Raw genomic sequence first — 20,679 nt, 5'->3', positions numbered from 1 at the left:
ATGTATAAATATAACCGATCAAAACTAATGTCCCCTCCTTACTGACAAATGTCATATCAGTGCCCATATAAATGCCAAATGCCAATACCAATTCTAAAGAAACAAATCTGAATTATTTATCTCACTGATAAATCTAATGGAAATTAATATTGGCCTACATATCCTACTGGCTATATGATGTATCATTCAAACCTGTGTATACATTGACATTGCAGAATCAGATTGTAAAGCTTGCTTACAATTAATATTAAAAAGGTTGCTCCAAGGCAGTCTTGCATTGTTGGCTGGACACTATAGTCAGTTAAAAGATCCATATCAGAAGACCCTGCGCAATTAACACACGTCATGGATTGAAAAACCCACTTAAAACCTCCCCCTCCCTCCCCCGCCCTAATATATTCCTTTCTCCACCCCCTCCTCAATATTCTCACACCAGTGCCTTTAAATAGTTGAACTTGAGACTGCACCGCCTGTCTCTCTCACTCCCTCGCTCCCTGGCTGGCCGTTTGACTGTGAGCTCCTCACTTCATCCGCCCTGTGTTTACATTCCCGTCCCCTGAGTCGAACCCAACCCGCGGTGTGCACCATGTCCAAGCCGCTCTCCGACCACGATCGCAAGAAGCAGATCTCGGTGCGCGGCCTGGCCGGCGTGGAGAACGTGACGGAGCTGAAGAGCAGCTTCAACCGCCACCTCCACTTCACGCTGGTGAAGGACCGGATCGTGGCCACCAAGCGGGATTACTACTTTGCCCTGGCCAACACGGTGCGGGACCATCTGGTGGGCCGCTGGATCAGGACACAGCAGCACTACTATGACAAGGACCCCAAAGTAAGTCCATCACTTTACGCCAATGCAATGCAAAAGCGAGGGGATGGCTTGGGAATTGTCCCAAGCCATCACAATACATCTACTTGTTATGGAGCACAGGAGGCTGTGCATCTAGAATGTAATCAAGACTTTTATAAACTTGATTACAGTTCATTAATAAAATAATCAGGACATTCATTCAATTAAGGCCTCACACTGTGTATGGAAATCTGTCGCCCATGAAACACGCTTTAATGATCTCAATGTGGCACACTTACACCTGCGTCTTTGCTTGAGATACATAAAACAACAGAACAACAAAAACCCAGTGACAAAAACCTCATCCAATGTGTTGATGTTCTTTCACTCGAGTCCTGAACGCAGAGGCTTCCTCTAAGGAATAATGGCACACCGATTTACCACCAGCCCAAAGCCTTGTCCATGACATTCTATCAGCACAAGGACACTTGAATGCTATCCAAACACTTGAATGGCACACATCACAAAGCTCCCTTAGCGTTTTGCAGGAGGAAAACCTGCCTGATATTTTAGCGCTGAGCTAAGCCGTTCTTCAGCCCTGTTGAATCAACACTGTTGAATATAATGAAAGGTCATAAACTGAAGTGACTCCTTAGAATACAACTATGGTATATCAGAAGATACATTTGGAAGATAGTGTGCACCAAGACAGGTTTATTGCATGTTAATTACTTTTGCTCCAACGTATTCAAATATCCAATTGTAGTATATCAAAAATAACAAGGTGTAGCTACATTGATCAATTCGTCATATTTTTTAGTTGCAATATTATAAACTGCCAGAGAAAGCATTCTAGTGTGTATTTGAAATACGCTAACTTAAGAATAAAAGGTCAAACTGCTATTTTCCAGTATTGAGAATAAATACATGGAGGGAAGGCCTTATAAAACATTGTGATACACGTAGGCAGGGAGAACTCTTCCTCAACTCTCTCTGACCTTTGAACTTTACTTGCTTGGTGGTGGTGCTCTTTCCTGTAAAGGTCAGAGGGTCCTAGTCAAGGGAGAGCACATCATAAGGGCAAAAGGGAGGACGGGGGGGAAGTAGGAGTACAGTTACACTCATGTTCGTACTGAGAGGTTTAAGATGTAAATTAATTTACTCTACTACCTTTTTAGACAAAAATATATTAAAGCTAACATTGGTACCTCATTGGACAGTACATGCTAAGTGCGAACACCAGTTCTTGCTACTACTGCTTCTACACCGAGTGGTCAAGATAAAACAATCAACAGCTTTATGCTTGTGAGATAAATCTGACCCTATAGGCGTAGCTTATTTACCATTCTGCCCTTACCAATATAGACTGAACCTTTTTCTTGGTAAATCAGACCCTGTGGGAGTGGCTTATTGAATTCCGCCCGTACCAACAGACTAACTGACTGAATTATGACCTGGATCCGGGAGATGCTTCATGAACCACCTTAAGTGCATGTCTGCTCACCTTGTATCTCTGAATAAACCATCATGTATGTTGAAACCTTTACCACTCTTGGAGTCAAGCCCTGGCCCCGAAACCACGATACCCATCAGAGGCATCAAAATGACTCTCAATCATTTCCTTGTCAAGTCATATAATAATTCTATCTTAACAAATGTATAATAATACATTTTAAATATTCAAAAGCATTCCAAAGCAGTGTAGCTGGTGAACACGTTTTCTTTGTCCACCACTGAAAATTAAACATTAAACTCTTGGTTTCACACTTAGATTTAGCAGTGCTTCTCAAACATCTCGGGAAACAACTTAATTTCACTTCTCCACCCCTCGAATCCAACCGGCTGTCAACCGGGACCCACTGCTCTGGGGCCCACAATGCCCGGGTATCACGCTCCGGACCGACCTTTTCAGATGACCCCTACTGCTGCTATTTATAACTCAGGGGTTGTCAACGAAATGGTCTGCGTTACATAATACTTTAAATACTCTCAGTCTGACCCCTAACCTCCCTTCCCTTACCCCCTCCCCCTTAATCTTTCTCTCTCTTCTCTTTCCTCTACCCATAGAACCCCCCCCCACCTCTCAATCTCTCTCGCTCTCTCTCATCTCTCAACTCTTCCATTAGCCCCTCTCCCCCAACTCTCTCTCTCTCTCTCGTTCATCTCTCACCTCTTCTCTTAGCCCCTCCCCCCCACCTCTCTCTCTCTATCTCGCTCGTTCATCACTCACCTCTTCTCTTAGCCTCCCCCATCTCTCTCTCTCTCTTTCTCTCTCTCTCTCTCTCTCTCTCTCTCTCTCTCTCTCTCTCTCTCTCTCTCACTTTCTCTCATCTCGCACCTCTTCTCTTAGCCCCTCCCCCCCACCTCTCTCTCTCTATCTCTCTCTCTCTCTCTCTCTCTCTCTCTCTCTCTCTCTAGCTTTCTCTCATCTCTCACCTCTTCTCTTACCTCTGCTGTCAACTCCCTCAACTCTCTCTCTCTCCCTCATCTTACACCTCTACTTATATCCCCTCCCTTCCTCTTTCCATCCTCTTATAATACCTATTAAGAGTATGTCAGCCCCCCCCCCCCTCTCTCTCCCCCCCCTCTCTCTCTGGTTAAGCAGGGACAAAGCTAAATGTCAGAGGGCTAAGCCCAGGCTCGGGTGTCACATGGTCCTGGTTGTAACATAGTCGGTTCTCTGCACTCAAATAATAGCCGGCCTGACACTCCTCCAGAGGCTGAGAAGGTCATCCAACAACTGGGTGGGGGGAGGGGTTGCTGGTTCAATTCCTCATACCCGCCACTGTATGAAGTGTCCTTCAGCAGAGATCACTTAACCCTTAGAGAGACACCTCACCTCTGCGTGAGGTTTGAATTGTTGAGTTGGGTGTCAACCTTGAACTGTTGACCGTGTTTGTGTTTGTGTGTGTGTGTGTGTGTGTGTGTGTGTGTTTGTGTGTGTGTGTGTGTGTGTGTGCGTGTGTGTGTGTGTATGTGTGTGGGTCTGTGTATGTGTATGTTTGTGTGTGTGTATGTGTCCAGGGTGGCGGAGTAAAGATAGAGAGTACACAGGACAAGTGGTTCATCCTATCTTTTGAATACATCTGCTGCCATGTTCTCTATTTTATTTTTGGAAGCACTTTCAGTGTTCTTTTTGTTAAAATTTTCTATTTTTTTAAATCTATTTTTGTCCGCACCACTTTAATCATAATCGCATTTTTGCTATGCAATGAAATGAAAGATGCTTCATACACACTCGTTACAAGTGTTAGCAAAGAAAATGCTAATTATGGCCTTCATCCGGGCTGAAGTAAGCTTACATCTCAGCGACCTGTAGAGAGAGATTGATGATGAATGAGTTGTCGTATTATAAATGCTTCCCCATCCGGTGGAATAGCATGACTGCACAATTACGTGCTGTTGTGCTGTTCCCACTGAGACCCAATGATGGTGAAAATTAATTCACAGATAATCAATCAAACAAGGAAAATCTATCACACAGCAGGACTGAAAATGAGTGTGACATGGAATGATCGACATTTCTGCACATGCAGCTGAGATGATATTAAAAAAATAAAGAAAAATAAATCATTCACTCATATTCTGATGAATAAGGGATGTAAAAAAACATTTCCAATCTTGACTGAATTAATCTTGACTACATATAAATATAATATATGACTTTACAATTACAATTTCATTACCAACGCCATTACCAATTCCATTCCATACTTTAAATAAAGCATCTCTTTGGCATAAGAGAATTGTTCAAGACAGCAGCAGCATACATTAAAACCCAATTAAACATAAAGTGAAACGTCAACATAGACCATTTTGTTATACTCTATTCCATTCTCCTCTATTCCCAGCGTGTGTACTACATCTCCCTGGAGTTCTACATGGGCCGCACTCTGCAGAACACCATGGTGAACCTGGCCCTGGAGAACGCCTGTGATGAGGCCACCTACCAGGTGAGAGGCCACCCGCTGATGCTGTGTGAGGACTGCACTGTGAGGCCCTTCTAGTGAGGTCTTCCTAGTGGTGACTGCACTGTGAGGCCCTTCTAGTGAGGACTTCCTAGTGGTGACTGCACTGTGGGGCCCTTCTAGTGAGGACTTCCTAGTGGTGACTGCACTGTGAGGCCCTTCTAGTGAGGACTTCCTAGTGGTGACTGCACTGTGGTGCCCCACCAGTGAGGACTTTCTTTTTGGGAACTGCATTGTGAGGTCCTATTTATGAGAACTTATTTAGGGGACAGTATTGTGAGGTCCTATTTGTGGGGACTACCTTATGGGGACTTTATTGTGAGGCCATATTTGTGGGGACCTCTTTTGGGGACTGTATTGTGAGGACCTATTTGATGGGACGTCGTAATGGTAATTGAATGGTGAGGCCCTATTTGAGGGGACTTCTTTATGGGGACTGTATTGTGAGGCCCTATTTGAGGGGACCTCTTATGGGGACTGTATTGTGAGACCCTATTTGAGGGGACCTCTTTATGGGGACTGTATTGTGAGGCCCTATTTGAGGGGACCTCTTATGGGGACTGTATTGTGAGGCCCTATTTGAGGGGACCTCTTATGGGGACTGTATTGTGAGGCCCTATTTGAGGGGACTTCCTTGTTGGGACTTTATTGTGAGGTCCTATTTATGGGGACTTCCTTATGGGGACTGTATTGTGAGGCCCTATTTGAGGGGACGTCTTTATGGGGACTGTATTCTGAGGGTTTTTCGATTTGTATAATGTGTTGTTACATTTGTGACATTTACAGTTACATTTGTGTTGCGTAATGTTGGGCGGTATAACATTGATGTGTGATATGTTGTCATGTGTGTTGGTAACATGGTATCGTGTGTCATGCTGTCGTGTGTGTCGGGCACCTAGCTGGGTCTGGACATGGAGGAGCTGCAGGAGATGGAGGAAGATGCCGGTCTTGGAAATGGAGGACTGGGTCGTCTGGCTGGTAAGGAACACACACACTATACTATGCCTCTATTCATAAATACTGTTGTACTTTACTTTCTCCATTATTAATCACCCTGATACCCTGCCAGACTGAAAGGTTTTTGTGGTTGCATGACCAACCGATCAGAACACAATTAGTGCCTCATCTACCTCCGACTTCCTAGCCCTGCTGTCCCTAATCGAATCTCGAATGGGAAAAACATGACATGGAAGGAATGATCAAACCTGTCCTGCGCTAATATCCTGTTGTGCTAACCTGTTTATTTAAATATATATGAATATGAATACATCTGTGTGTCCCCAGCTTGTTTCCTGGACTCCATGGCGTCTCTGGGACTCGCGGCGTACGGTTATGGAATACGTTATGAATTTGGTATCTTCAATCAAAAAATTGTCAACGGCTGGCAGGTCTGAACCACTTTACTCTTATTCTATAAATCCCCTATTTTGTTCGATTTATACCATCTCTATCTCTAATCAATTAATTGCATCGTTATTTTTTGTTTTAAATGTAATTAAATGGATGCTAAACAGAGGCGGGCTCATTGGTTTGCGCCACCAGGGCTGACTGTGCTCGCTAACGGACAATGCATAGTCCTCATTATCATTACCCTGGCGCCCGGCCCCTCGGTCATTTCGTCTGTGTGACCAACACAATTATTCTGCTGGGGCACATACGTCACTCAGGTGGAGGAGGCTGATGATTGGCTGCGCTTCGGCAACCCCTGGGAGAAGGCCCGCCCCGAATACATGCGGCCAGTGAAATTCTACGGAAGAACCGAACACCATCCTGATGGGGTCAAATGGGTTGACACTCAGGTAAAGGAAAAGAGATCTAATCTACCGGAGCTAATGTCGGCGCATTCACAGCCATTTTTAACCTTCAATGCATGTTGAACATATATTTTAAAGGGCGTTTTTATGGACGGGACAATAGAGGGAGAGAATAACATGTAGCATAGGAGCGGATGTCGGATCGAACCTGGGTTGCTGATATGTGTATCTCCAACGTGATCAGCACACAAGCCAGCTTGAGCCACCATATATCTTTTCCAATATCAGTCCACTAGTGTACTTAACACCCCTAGACCCTGCACAACATCAAGAACCATGGTAAACAGACACGCACGGGTCCACAACCTGTGCGCACCAACAAGACTGCCAAAGCAGTGTTTCATATTGTTTTGTTTATTGCTAGTTCCTAGTACTCCTGTGCTCAAGTCCGGCGTGACAAGCACAACATCTTATCTGCAGATCAGCCGACTGTGGCCAAAGCAGCTCCCCTCAGATCTCAGCAGGGGTAGACATCCCACAAATGGACAGAATAATGGGAGAGAAAATAACAAAACCGTTGAAAACTGTACCCTCAATTGATTTTATTTGACTCTAGCTACCAAAAGAAACTTCCAATAATTTTCACTTTCAAAATCCATGCGTGTCCCTTGAAGAGAACCGAGATAAAAATATAAAACATAATTTCCAACTGTATTTTTTTTAAATGTCTATCTTGAGGTCCCTGAACTGATTGTTATCTCTACCTAGATATAAAAAAAAAAGTAAAAATAAAGTAAAACGTCTCACTGTTCTTTTTTTCTCAAAAGAGTCCTCGGCGAGTTTAAAACTCACAGATAAAGAACAACTTCAAAAAGTACTTCTTGGTCCTATTGTTTGGTCCCTTCAAAAAACATATTCCTTAGTCCATCCAGATAAATTAACTCCCAACTGTACTTTTCTAAATCCCATGTCTGGATATCATGGGGGGCTCACTTGGTAGAGGGCGTACCATACTGCCCCCATACCTAAGCGACATGGGTTTGATTCCTGCCCGTGGTCCTTTGCTGCATAACCTCCCCTCCTCATTCTTTCCTGCCTTATCTCAAAAAATGCAAAAAAAAGAATAACAAGGCAACTTCCAACTGTAATCTCTCCACCGTGACCTCCTTTCTGTCAGGTGGTGCTGGCCCTGCCCTACGACACGCCCATCCCCGGCTACAGGAACAACATCGTCAACACCATGAGGCTGTGGTCCGCCAAAGCCCCCTGCGACTTTAACCTCAAAGACTGTGAGCGGCTCCGATGGAGGGCTTTACTACAGAGGGGGGGCTTTACTAGACAGAGACCAATGATTCATAAGCGCTACGTTTTTGATGGAACAATTGTTTATGATTACTTGTGTTAATTTTTTTGGATGAGTTCATTGAGGACTGTTCTTTGATGACAGTGTATGTTAATGTTGACATGTGTGTCAGCTCCATCCAGAATACTTTCTGATTATGATCTATTTATTTATTATTGTAATAATAAATAATATAATAATTATTATTATAATATTTTGACAGTTAACATTGCCGACTAAATCCAATATCTAAGATAACTTGCGGTTACATCCAGAATATTTCAAAACGATCACATATACATTTTGATGTTGATGTTGAGAGACAATATTTGATATGAAGGTTAAGGTTGTTGGTAATAATAATATATTTCCTTTGACAGTCAACGTTGGCGGCTACATCCAGGCTGTGTTGGACAGGAACCTGGCAGAGAACATCTCCCGTGTTCTGTATCCAAACGACAACGTAAGCCGTCTGCACATTTACACAAATCATCCGTTCCCTTCCTACTTATTATTATCCACAGAGGAACTATTCAACTATTCTCAATGTGAAGGTCACTGTATCTTGAAGGAGAGAGTGAGAGAGCGAGAGAGAGAGAGAGAGAGAGAGAGAGGGAGAAAGAGAGAGAGAGATCAAATACACAGACTGAAAACTGAGCAGGATAACACATAGAGAAAAAGGAAATTCAAACTGCATAATAAATTGAGGGAACACCTGAAAAGGGGGAAGGCAAACGTGAGTAACCATGACAACTGTTATCACTAAGAAAGCGTGTGTACAGTGTGCACCGAGCCTTTGGGGTTCATCAGGTTGAAAGCTCAGATTATAGTGCCGCAAGATTGCAGCACAGTGCAGCAACACAAATGTAGTTAAAAAGCTGCCTCCCTGCATCATATTGATTGTGCATTGATTCAGCGAGTGGCCACACACACAAAATGTTAAACACACCTTGTTCGTTTAACATTTGTTCAACCAATCCACTCAATAACAGAGAGAACTCTAACATAAACGTGTGTAGGTCCTTTGGAAATATAGGGTTATGAAGATAGTGCCTTCCTGAGGTTTCTTCACCGGAGGTCGAGGTGGATTTCCATAATCTGGGTCTGGCTGTACTCTCCCTTTAGCCAGCGGCGGCCTCCCTGAAACGTGTTTCTGAGGAGGGATATCTGCAAGATCTAAAGTCCTGACCACTAAATCCCTGGCTGTTCGGGGAGGGTTCAGCGCTTAGGCAGGTTCAATGATAACCGAAGACAGTAGATGATAACCCGCTAATCACACATTTGACTGCTGAATGATTAAGTGCTCCTTTCAGTTTGACTCCCGTGCCAGGAGGACTGTAGTAGACGTACGCAACAGCAGCACTTGAAAGCAGAGTGGTCATTTAAACTGTGATATTCTGGTACCACCATTAAATTGTTGTGACACGTGACTATAGGGAAATCGTTTTTTAGCACACACATACACACATACAGGCACACACACAGACACCCACACATTATCAAACTATATATCCATTTAGGTTTACCTCAGCCTATATGCATTTGTGAAACAAATGTGTTGGTTAAATTTGTCTTTATGTTAATGTCTAGATGTGAAAACGCAGCTAACACTTTTCTTTTATTTTTAAGCTCAAACAGAAAGAGCTGTTGAACCTTTTTGTGCAACAGAACAATCGTCACTGTGAGAAGAGAGACGGAGAGGGTGAGAGATAAACCTGTCTGTCTGTCTGTCTCGTTGCAGTTCTTCGAAGGCAAGGAGCTGCGTTTGAAACAGGAGTACTTTGTGGTTTCTGCCACCCTCCAGGACATCATCCGTCGCTTCAAGGTCTCAAAGTTTGGCTCCAGGGAAGTCGTTCGCACAGACTTTAACAAACTGCCTGACAAGGTACGCCAAAATACTTCTGAAGGATATACCGCTCCCTTTTCTTGGCTATTTTCACCGTTTCAGGTTTTGAGTTGAGTTGCGTTTGAAGTTCAGTGTTTTTTTTTGCCATTGATTGGGGCTTGATACTTTTTTGAGATGACTGAGATTGATGCCATTTTGAGGGGATATTTTCTGTTTATTATTTGGGATGTTTGTAGGTTGCCATTCAACTGAATGACACCCACCCTGCCATGGCTATCCCCGAGCTGATGAGGGTGCTGGTGGATGAAGAACAACTGGACTGGGACAAGGTCAGCCTTCACCGACATCACACCAATACCATTATCTTAATACCAAACAAGTCCCATTTCACCGACCTTCACGAACGATAATAAGGTTGATTTATGATTGCACCTGGGACTTTTTACTTAAAAGTGGAGTATTGTCATTCGAGAAGTCAACAGTAGGGGGCAGAATCGAGGCTGAATCAATACAGCAACAACCAGCGTGATTTGATATATTTATGTATTCAATCACATGAATGTTTTCTTTTCTGCAAGACACTAATTATTAGTGGACAGGCCTAATTGCTCCGTGTATAGCAGTTGTTGTCTTGTCTCCTGCCTAACCTGTGTGAGAGTGTGTGTGTGTGTGTGTGTGTGTGTGTGTGTGTGTGTGTGTGTGTGTGTGTGTGTGTGTGTGTGTGTTTGTTGCTAGGCATGGGACATCTGTGTGCGTACCTGTGCGTACACTAACCACACGGTTCTCCCCGAGGCGCTGGAGCGCTGGCCCATCGACCTCTTCGCCCACCTCCTGCCCCGTCACCTGGAGATTATCTACGAAATCAACAGGCGCCACTTGGAGGTAGGAGGCAGTACTGCACCTCCACTCGCACGCACGCACGCACGCACACACACACACACACACACACACACACACACACACACTAATAACAAACTCACACACACACAAACACCAGCTCCTGCAAAAGTACTCTAATGAGGCGTTTAGGTTGAGGTGTTTAATATAGTTCACAGGATTATTTAACGCTTCCTTAAATCTGACGACGTTCTCAACAAGGGTCACTCATCAAAACGAGAAGTTATGTTAATTCAAGTCATTTAAGATTCAAACATGTAAATATGTATTGTTGTGTTCTTTCTACGGAGTAATTAATTTCTAAGCGAAATATGTATGTGCATACAAACAAAGGCATGAACACACTTCCTTTGTGATATTTCACTCCTTTTCTTTGCAGTCATTTATGTGTGATTGAATGTGCATGCGTGTGAGTATGTGCATATACTTCAGAGGAACATAAGATGCATAATTAAAACACATAAACACTGCATTTAGCGGACCAAGACACATTGGGTTGAACTCTCCCCGCTTTATCTCTCCGTTGTGCTGTCGTCCTCCACCAGAACGTTGCAGCCAGATTCCCAGGCGACCATGAGCGCATGCGCCGTATGTCCCTGGTGGAGGAGGGCGGCCAGAAGAGGGTCAACATGGCCCACCTCTGCATCGTGGGCTCGCACGCCGTCAACGGCGTCGCCCAGATCCACTCCGACATCCTAACAGCAACCATGTAAGGCATCTCCAGTAACTCACTATTCAGGAGCACTCCTGTTCAGCCGTTTAGCTAAAGGGTTTTTATCAAAAGCCTGTTTGTAGAAACCGATCATACAGGAGAAGGCAAGCCTGGCTCAAAGGTACCTAAAGGTAGAGTGCAGACATTGAGGTGTGAAACTGGGATCTTTGGGCTTGGAGTCAACCCTGGGAGTTAAGCCTAATAACAAACTGCCCTGCTGCATAAAAGTACAGGTGCACATACAACTCTCTTTAAATGCTAGTGTAAGCTGTCTTGTGTGCACACAGACACACAACACACACCAATTTTAACCACTTAAAACAATGGGTTAGGAGTTTATGTTAGGACATTCAGATATAGCACAAAAGCAATGACTTAGATATGTTCAAATCAGAGCAAAATGTTGCTTAGAGTTAATGTAACATATTAGAACAACAAGGGATATTAATGGATTCAATCGTGATAGACCTTGAATGTCCTTGAATGTCATTGAGTGTCCTTGAATGCCCTTGAATGTCCTTGTCTCTCCAGCTTCAAAGACTTCTATGAGATGGATCCCCACAAGTTCCAGAACAAGACCAACGGCATCACCCCCCGACGCTGGCTGGTCATGTGCAACCCTGGCCTGGCTGAGGTCATCGCTGAGGTGGGTGTCTTGTCAAACACACAAACACCCACCTACACACGTGCACACACACACACACATGCATATCCTAAAGCTGGGCCTATGTCCTCTCAGTAAACTGTACTATAGGGAGTGTACACGACGATGGTGCTGTATGAGAACATGTTGGCGGTGCACTCGTTTCGTTCCTCAGAGGATCGGTGAGGATTTCATCCGAGATCTGGACCAGCTGAAGGGGCTACTCAAGTACGTCAACGACGAGGCCTTCATCCGAGACATCGCCAAAGTCAAGCAGGTACAGTAACAGATGGTGTATAGCCTTCATTTACTGCAGTAAACAGGTTCATTCTGACACACAAATAGTGTCACCAACAACGTTGTAATGATAACAATAATTAGATATGGCCGAAATTGTTATATATTTGTATAAATAATACAATAGGGTTCCTACGTTTTTCGTAGGACTCCTAATGATATTAATATTAATTACTCATTTATCTTTCTTTCCTCATGCCTGCGTAGGAAAACAAGCTGAAGTTTGCCGCCCACCTGGAGGAGCACTACAAGGTGAAGATCAACCCCAACTCCATGTTTGACATCCAGGTGAAGAGGATCCACGAGTACAAGAGACAGCTGCTCAACTGCCTGCACATGATCACCTACTACAACCGTACGCACACCGCAACGCACACCGACACACCAGCACGCACGGCAACAACACACTGCAAAAGAGCAACACACCACCACGCACGACACCAACACACCACCACGCACAGGGCCAACACACTGCGACAGACCAACACACCACCACGCACGGTACCAACACACCACAACAACGCACGTCACAAAAAGGCCGCCACGCTCCAGCACGCCAAAATGCACGGCACAAACACACACGAGACCAACCAACCACCTCACAAATAATCACCACATCACAGCACGTCACCAACACACCGCACACACCATCACACCACAACACACTATAACACATGTCACCAACACACCGCACACACCATCACACCACAACACACTATAACACATGTCACCAACACACCGCACACACCATCACACACTATAACACATGTCACTAACACACGGCACACACCATCACACCACAACACACTATAACACATGTCACCAACACACCGCACACACCATCACACACTATAACACATGTCACTAACACACCGCACACACATCACACCACAACACACTATAACACATGTCACCAACACACCACACACTACACAAAACACCATAACCCATGTCACCAACACACACCAACACACCACAACACTATAACACATTTCACCAACACACCGCACACACCAGCACATCACCATACGCCATAAAACATGTCACCAACATACGCACACACCAACACACCACAACACATGTCACCCAAACACCCCAACACACGTCACCAACACACCGACCAATAGCCGCTACACAACCCTATATACCAGCCTCATAGGCAGTGTGAAATGTGTTGTTTAAGGACACCGGCGACACCAGTTTTTCCTTTAGATAGGCGTTTTAGTGCCTGTAAATTTGACCAAAAAGTCTCTCCCAAACAAACAGTCCAACAAGCACACACACATACACACAGCTAAATAAAACACTGATTTCTTCTTCAGGGATCAAGAAGGAGCCCAACAAACAGTGGACCCCCAGAACAGTCATGATCGGAGGAAAGGTTCGCTGCCTTTAATGTCCAACCTTAAATCAGACAGAAAACAAGCTCCACAAGTCATTTATCACCTTTTATGTCTCTCTATCTCTCTCTCTCTCTCTCTCCCTTTCCCCCAATATCTTTCTCTCCAAACGTCTCCCATTCTCTCCCTCTCTCTCTTTCTGTCCATGTCCCATCTCTCTCTCTCGCTCATACTGTTGCTACGCAGGCGGCCCCTGGTTACCACACGGCCAAGATGATCATCCGTATGATCACAGCGATTGGTGAGGTGATCAATAACGACCCGGTGGTGGGCGACCGCCTGAAGGTGATCTTCCTGGAGAACTACAGAGTCACCCTGGCAGAGAAAGGTACTTCAATCACTCACCTGGGTTTCCTTTGTTACACCCACACCTCTCTCTCTCTCAATGTCTCTCTCTCTCTCTCTCTCTCTCTCTCTCTCTCTCTCTCTCTCTCTCTCTCTCAACGTCTCTCTCTCTCTCTCTCTTTCTCAATGTCTCTCTCTCTCTGCCTCCACCTTATTCTCTCTCTCTCTCTCTCTCTCTCTCTCGTCTCTCTTTCTCTCAATGTCTCTCACTCTCTACCTCCACCTTATTCTCTCTCTCTCTCTCGTCTCTCTCTCTCTCTCTCTCTCAATGTCTCTCTCTCTCTGCCTCCACCTTATTCTCTCTCTCTCTCTCTCTCTCTCGTCTCTCTTTCTCTCAATGTCTCTCACTCTCTACCTCCACCTTATTCTCTCTCTCTCTCCAACTCACCCTAGCACCACCCCTTCCCCTGCAGAATGAAGATGCTGCTATCTTTTTTTACCCAATCAACATTCAATGCCCTATTTGCTTTGCTAAATATGAGCAATAGCTGGAGAGATTATCCATCCATCTATCAATTAACCCATCCATCAATCTATCTATCAAACTGTAAAACTGTCCACTGCCCTATTTGCTTTGCTAAATAAGATGGAGTGATGCATGACTGGACAGATCATCTATCTCCAGCGATTGATTTATCCATCTGTCTATCAAAGCCAACAGGGCTTTAATGTTTGAGAGAAGGAACGATGGATAGAAAAGTGAGTGACAGAAAGATAGACAGACGGATGGACGGATAGAGTAGACGTGGGTCATCTTGCGGGCAAGCACATCCTAATGTACCCTAAACTAAAGAAATCGTGTATTGATTGATAAAGAGATTACATTTATACGATATGATACAATTTGTCGTGCATCCCAGCAGCTGCCTTTACAAACATCACAGACAAGACAAGACATAAAACACAGGACATCAAGACAGGACCAAAAAAATAAATAAAAATACATACATTCATCATAACATAACAGAAGACAAGATTTAGGGCCCGTCAGCATGCGTTTGATCTGGGATTAAGTGCCTTATTCTGTTTGAGGATTGACTGGTTAACATAAAAAGTGCTTCCTTTCCGAATGTTGGAACCCTAGATCTCAGATTTGATGGTGATAGATTTTACTCGGTGTTCGGCACGTGGTTAGGGTCAGAGGAAAGGCTGTTAGCCAACCTCAGTATTTTTATGGTAGGCTGATCATACAGAGCCAGGCCCTGTATGGGACCCCTCTCTCTCCCATCTGTTGTCTCCTGGACTAACGTGCCTCTCTCTACCGACAGCCATCCCCGCGGCCGACCTCTCCCAGCAGATCTCCACGGCGGGGACGGAGGCGTCCGGCACGGGCAACATGAAGTTCATGCTGAACGGCGCGCTGACCATCGGCACCATGGACGGCGCCAACGTGGAGATGGCTGAGGAGGCCGGCGACGGGAACCTCTTCATCTTCGGCATGAGGGTGGACGACGTGACCGCGCTGGACAAGAAGGGGTAAGAAGGGGTTCCGCCGCCGGGGGTTTCTCTGATGTGTTTGGACGCCATTTTGTGGTCCAATTTGTAGGTGTGAGAATTTTTGTTGATCTGTGTTTCACACGTGTCGGTGACACGCGCAGCACCTATCTTGGTTGTCATGGTGATATCAACAGGCGTGCTTAAAGCATAGGCAAAGTCCCTCTTTCGGCTTGAATTGGAACACTATAAAAAATGCATTTTGGGCTTAGAATTCTAGGAAGGAGTCATCCCAGTGGATGTGACCTACTGCCAGTTTGTGTTCATGTTGTGTTTGATATAATGAGTGATTTATATGGAATGCGACACACTATTAGTGTCTGAGTGGCATAACCGGCTCTCAGATACGGACACCAACAACCCCCGCTGCACAGAAGGTACCATTTACAAAAGAATGGCCTAGATAACTATGTTGAAGTAATATAAGACATATTACTAAAACACAAAAAACAGGTTTGGCTTCACTTCCACTTTAGAATATAGCAGGGGACTATGCTACATCGCCCCCTACAGGCCGGACATCGCAAAAGCCATAATAACCCCTATTAGATATCACCACAGTGATTTTTTAACATATCTTTTTATCTATTCTTTGTGTATATTATTTGACAACATGCGCACTTAGCTGTATCATTATTTATACTAAAAGAAAAGAGCAAATCTATTCGAAACCATGCTATACGTGTTGTAAGGGATCTGTGAGACCTGACGTTGCCATGGTAACTGTCTGAGACTACCGGCGGCGCAGAGATCGGGTAGACTGTATTAATAGAAAGAAAGAATTCACGCCGTGAATCCAGCAGTAAAGCCCACACACACACGCACGCCCTCACACGCGCACACACACACACACACACACACACACACACACACAGGTACGCAAACGCGTGCACACGCACCACAGTGCACGCACACACAGCAGAAGGAATGCAGCCTTCTCAGACATAATTGGACTCCACAGCAGGGAGACTCGGTAGGTTCCAGGGCCCAGAGCCCCTCACCGGGAGGAGGGCTGGTGCTGTGTTCACGGAGCAGGAGAAGCACAGCCACGGTGGTCACACAACACTTCATTATCAATGGGAATAAAGTCCCAGCTACAGGGGCTAGGCGCTAAGAGGGTCTTTTCCATTCCAAATTGAATGTGGATACCTGCATACGATTTTAGACACAGTTGAGAGACGGGCTTAGTCCGATTAATCCCAGACAGGAAACTGTCGTAAACTTCTTGACCTTTGAAGGAACCTTTGAAAATCAAGGAAAAATTACTAAAAGAGAAAAAATTGTAACTGAACGTGTCCCAGTAGTCAGGAGTTATCTCTTGAAAATGAAATTGAGAAGAGATTCTGTGCATTCTGGACATGGGATGTGATCATTAGGATGTTATATCTTACAAATCTGCCCTTGGGTCTGACTCTGAGTCCTGCAGACTTAAAGGGTATGTGAAGGTACGTCCCAGTGTGGTAAGTGTGTTGCGAGTCAATCTGACATTCCCTATTAGTCAAAGATCAAACTGTCCCAGGGAAAGCAAGTAATGATCGTTGTATAACCAGGGGAAAGCAATCATTGACCTCGTAAACTCAAATGCATGAACCAAGAGACATGGTTCATGCATTTCTTCTCCCGGTTTGTGCACAGCCATCACAGTTTATGCGCTGCCGTCACGATTTTCGCTCCATTATATTATCCCCATATACCAAGCAAAAATAAATAATAAAGACAGGCCCATATGTCAATCTATATAATCTTATATTCAACATTTTTTTATTTCAGCCTTTATTTCAGTATCTAGCCTATGTATCAACCCTAAATAATGTAAGCCGATATAACCAAGTCCATATTTGCACATCAAACCAACATTGACACAATCCTATATATACCAAGCAATATCAAGCTTATGTATCAAACCAACTTTGACACAGTCCTAGTCTTATGCCATCTTTGAAATGGAAATATGTAATACACGCGTGGGATTTGCAACAGATGATTTCTAGAAATACAAAAATATGTCAAAGGTAATCATTGCCGAACCCGTTCAAAATCATAATCCCTAGGTGGCAAGAGGCCCCCTATCAGATCACACTGTAGACCTGACACACCCCTGTCTAGACCTGACACTTCTAAACACATTGTCTCTGGTTATCCAATACATCACGGTCAGACCCCTCACACAGACTCACCTCCACACCTCGCCCACGTACTAAACCACACTCATCTGCACACCCCACCCACACTCACCCCCCTGCACACCTGCCAACCCTCACCCCCATACAAACTCACACACGCACCCACACACTCTACCTTACAAAATCACCAACACATCCTCCCACACACACCATCCTCCCCCACCCTCACTCAACCATCCTCCCCCCACCCTCACCCAACCACCCTCCCCCAACCCTCACCCAACCATCCTCCCCCCACCCTCACCCAACCATCCTCCCCCCACCCTCACCCAACCATCCTCCCCCCACCCTCACCCAACCATCCTCCCCCCACCCTCACCCAACCACCCTCCCCCCACCCTCACCCAACCACCCTCCCCCAACCCTCACCCAACCACCCTCCCCCCACCCTCACCCAACCACCCTCCCCCCACCCTCACCCAACCACCCTCCCCCCACCCTCACCCAACCATCCTCCCCCACACTTCAAGTTTGAGCCACAAAGGCTGGAGCAGAAACGTTGACTTCATAATAAAGAAATCAACCAATGTTTGACTGAATGAATGAATAGAATAAAGTTTGTATCCTCCTTGCGGTGCCGACCAGATACCATGCTGTGGATTACTACAATCGCCTGCCAGAGCTCAAACAGGCCATGGACCAGATCTCCGGAGGGTTCTTCAGTCCCAAGCAGCCTGACCTCTTCAAGGAGATAGTGGACATGCTCATGCACCATGACAGGTAACGCACCTGGCGGCCTGCCTGTCCGTCTGTCTATTCATCTCTATGTCTACCTGTCCCATATCTCGCTATCTATCTCTCTCTGCCTGTCAGTCAAACAACAAAAAAAAAAGGCGAAATTGGAAATGATTGATGACCATGTAAAAGGTTTGCTGAAGATATTAATTAGAATGATGATAATCTCTTATAATGGATTTTTTTCGATCTTTTCTTACAGGTTTAAAGTGTTTGCTGACTATGAAGATTACATCAAATGCCAAGAACAAGTCAATGAGCTGTACAAGGTGGGCGTCATGAATTATCTCCATTGAAGTAACTGTATGATAATGGTCCTGTCTCTCCCAAATGGTAGAGCATAGCAGTACCACTGCCATGGCTAGGTTGGGGGTTCTATTACCAATGGGCCAACCCAGGCTTACATGCACGGCACTCACACTGTTGTTTTAAGACACTGGATGAAAGCGTCGACCAAATAGCGTATATATCACAAATATATTTATTGAGATGTTTCCCGTTTTTTCTCCCCCAGAACCCCAAAGAATGGACCAAGAAGGTGATCTACAACATCGCCGGCTCTGGAAAGTTCTCCAGCGATCGCACCATCGCCCAGTACGCCCGCGAGATCTGGGGCATGGAGCCCACCCTTGAGAAGATCCCAGCCCCCGACGATATCTAGAGGGCCTTCCACCGAGATCCCACCATGGACACGGATCGTCACTCCCACACCTGCGGTCATGAGCCTACCTGTAGCCCCTGTCGGCGATGTCATCTCGGCCTACGCGATAAATAAATTATCTTTGGGAAAATGTATTGGGTTGCAGAGTAGTCTTTTGCGCTAACAGGCAGTGTTGATCGCAAGTTTTCCACAACAAATGAATGGCCTCCCTACGTGTGTGAATCATTATAAACTGTTTCTTGTTACATTCTGTAGTGTTTTTTTTACAGCCAAACTGTTTTTCTTTATGCTAACAACAAGCAAGCTAACGTAGCAAGCAAGTGCTCTAGAGTCGTTTTATTGATCATATATGGGCAGCGGTCACTTTACTACGTCTGCTGGACTTGCTGATTAGAAAACACTGCAAACGATGGTCCTCTTCCCCTTTAAGTGCGCTCCGGGTTTTATTTACTCCACAGCGTCTGTTGTTCACGGCCAGAGAGACCCCCGTCTGCCTTCCACCTGCAACAGCAAAGCCATAAAGACCACCGCAGGGTTTGTCCAACCGTGATGGCGCCCTATTTGTATCTGGAAGATTCTTTTGGGGCTTTATGAGTTAATGTGTTGCTGTGACACATCTGAGGGGATTTGTGGTCTGAGCAGTAGTCTTTATTTTTTTAAGTAAAGAATACTTTATTTAGAATAACACCCATTCTGAATAAATGTCTTGTCTAAAACGGATGGGAGATTTCAGTTACTTTCTGCCTGATCCTACTCACTACATTGGGCATTTTAGTAGACAAATCATATATTAATCAGCATGAGTCAGCGTGAACTTCCCTTTCAAACACACAGTTAAAGTAGGCCACTTACTTTATTAAGCCAACTTTATAAAACTATTGCTAATGTAGGATACTTTAGAGAATTATTAAAACATATATTTTTTTAGGTAATGGCACATTACAGTTTTTTTCAATTGCTTGAACACTATAGACACATGCTTAGACCAAAGTAACACAACTTGAAGTTTTTGTTACTATACCTTAAACAAATGTAACCATTCTTTAAACAAAAGCGCTGCTTTGCACTTTAGTTGCAATTGTGCAACACACTTGCTCCTGCACACTACACACAATTTCATACATAAGACACTTAGTTCAAAAATGACATCTCAGTATATCATTTGGAGAACACATCTATTCAAAATACTAAACACATTGGGTAATTGAAAATACTTAAATACACACCTCAAAACACTAACTTACAAAACTGAACACCTATCAGCCAGCTACAAAAAGGTCAAACGGCAATTGTGCACATCCCGGGGCAGCGCGGAGGAAATATATCATTGTGTGCCGCCATAAGCCTTCGAGGGTAACTCCACCAACATGCAAAAATAGGTCATTCATGATGCAGCTGAACAGGACAGATCAGAGCAGCCAAGGTTTGTTGTTGTCTGGGATAATGTTTGTTTCCATCGGGCTGTTTTGGTCCGGAACTGGTACACCAACCATAAACAACTTGAAGTCGTAGGCCTATACTCGCCATTTCTAAAACCTATAGAAGGTTTTTTTTCGGCTTGAGGATGTAGCGTTTATGTCCGCCAACCACATGCCCGCATGACTCTTCTGCAGGC

General features: G+C 44.8%; 1 protein-coding gene across 1 annotated transcript; it reads left to right on the top strand.

The window, feature by feature from the left end:
• Positions 1 to 586: 586 nt before the first annotated feature.
• LOC307077030 (glycogen phosphorylase, muscle form-like) lies at positions 587 to 19,064 on the top strand (the record flags this gene model as incomplete). Its single annotated transcript, XM_079738279.1, has 20 exons — positions 587 to 829; positions 4,639 to 4,740; positions 5,655 to 5,733; positions 6,040 to 6,143; positions 6,423 to 6,554; positions 7,687 to 7,798; positions 8,232 to 8,314; positions 9,593 to 9,736; positions 9,934 to 10,026; positions 10,433 to 10,579; positions 11,140 to 11,303; positions 11,838 to 11,952; positions 12,125 to 12,226; positions 12,454 to 12,601; positions 13,569 to 13,627; positions 13,833 to 13,974; positions 15,260 to 15,467; positions 18,254 to 18,388; positions 18,606 to 18,672; positions 18,918 to 19,064. The coding sequence occupies 20 exons, from the start codon at positions 587 to 589 to the stop codon at positions 19,062 to 19,064; spliced, it is 2,526 nt and encodes an 841-aa protein (XP_079594405.1).
• Between the last annotated feature and the right edge of the window lie 1,615 nt (positions 19,065 to 20,679).

The sequence above is a fragment of the Pollachius pollachius genome (assembly GCF_949987615.1).
Source record: "Pollachius pollachius genome assembly, chromosome: 6".
Classification (NCBI taxonomy): domain Eukaryota; kingdom Metazoa; phylum Chordata; class Actinopteri; order Gadiformes; family Gadidae; genus Pollachius; species Pollachius pollachius.
Note: the sequence above shows the minus strand (reverse complement) of the source record. Positions and strands in the feature narration are given on the sequence as shown.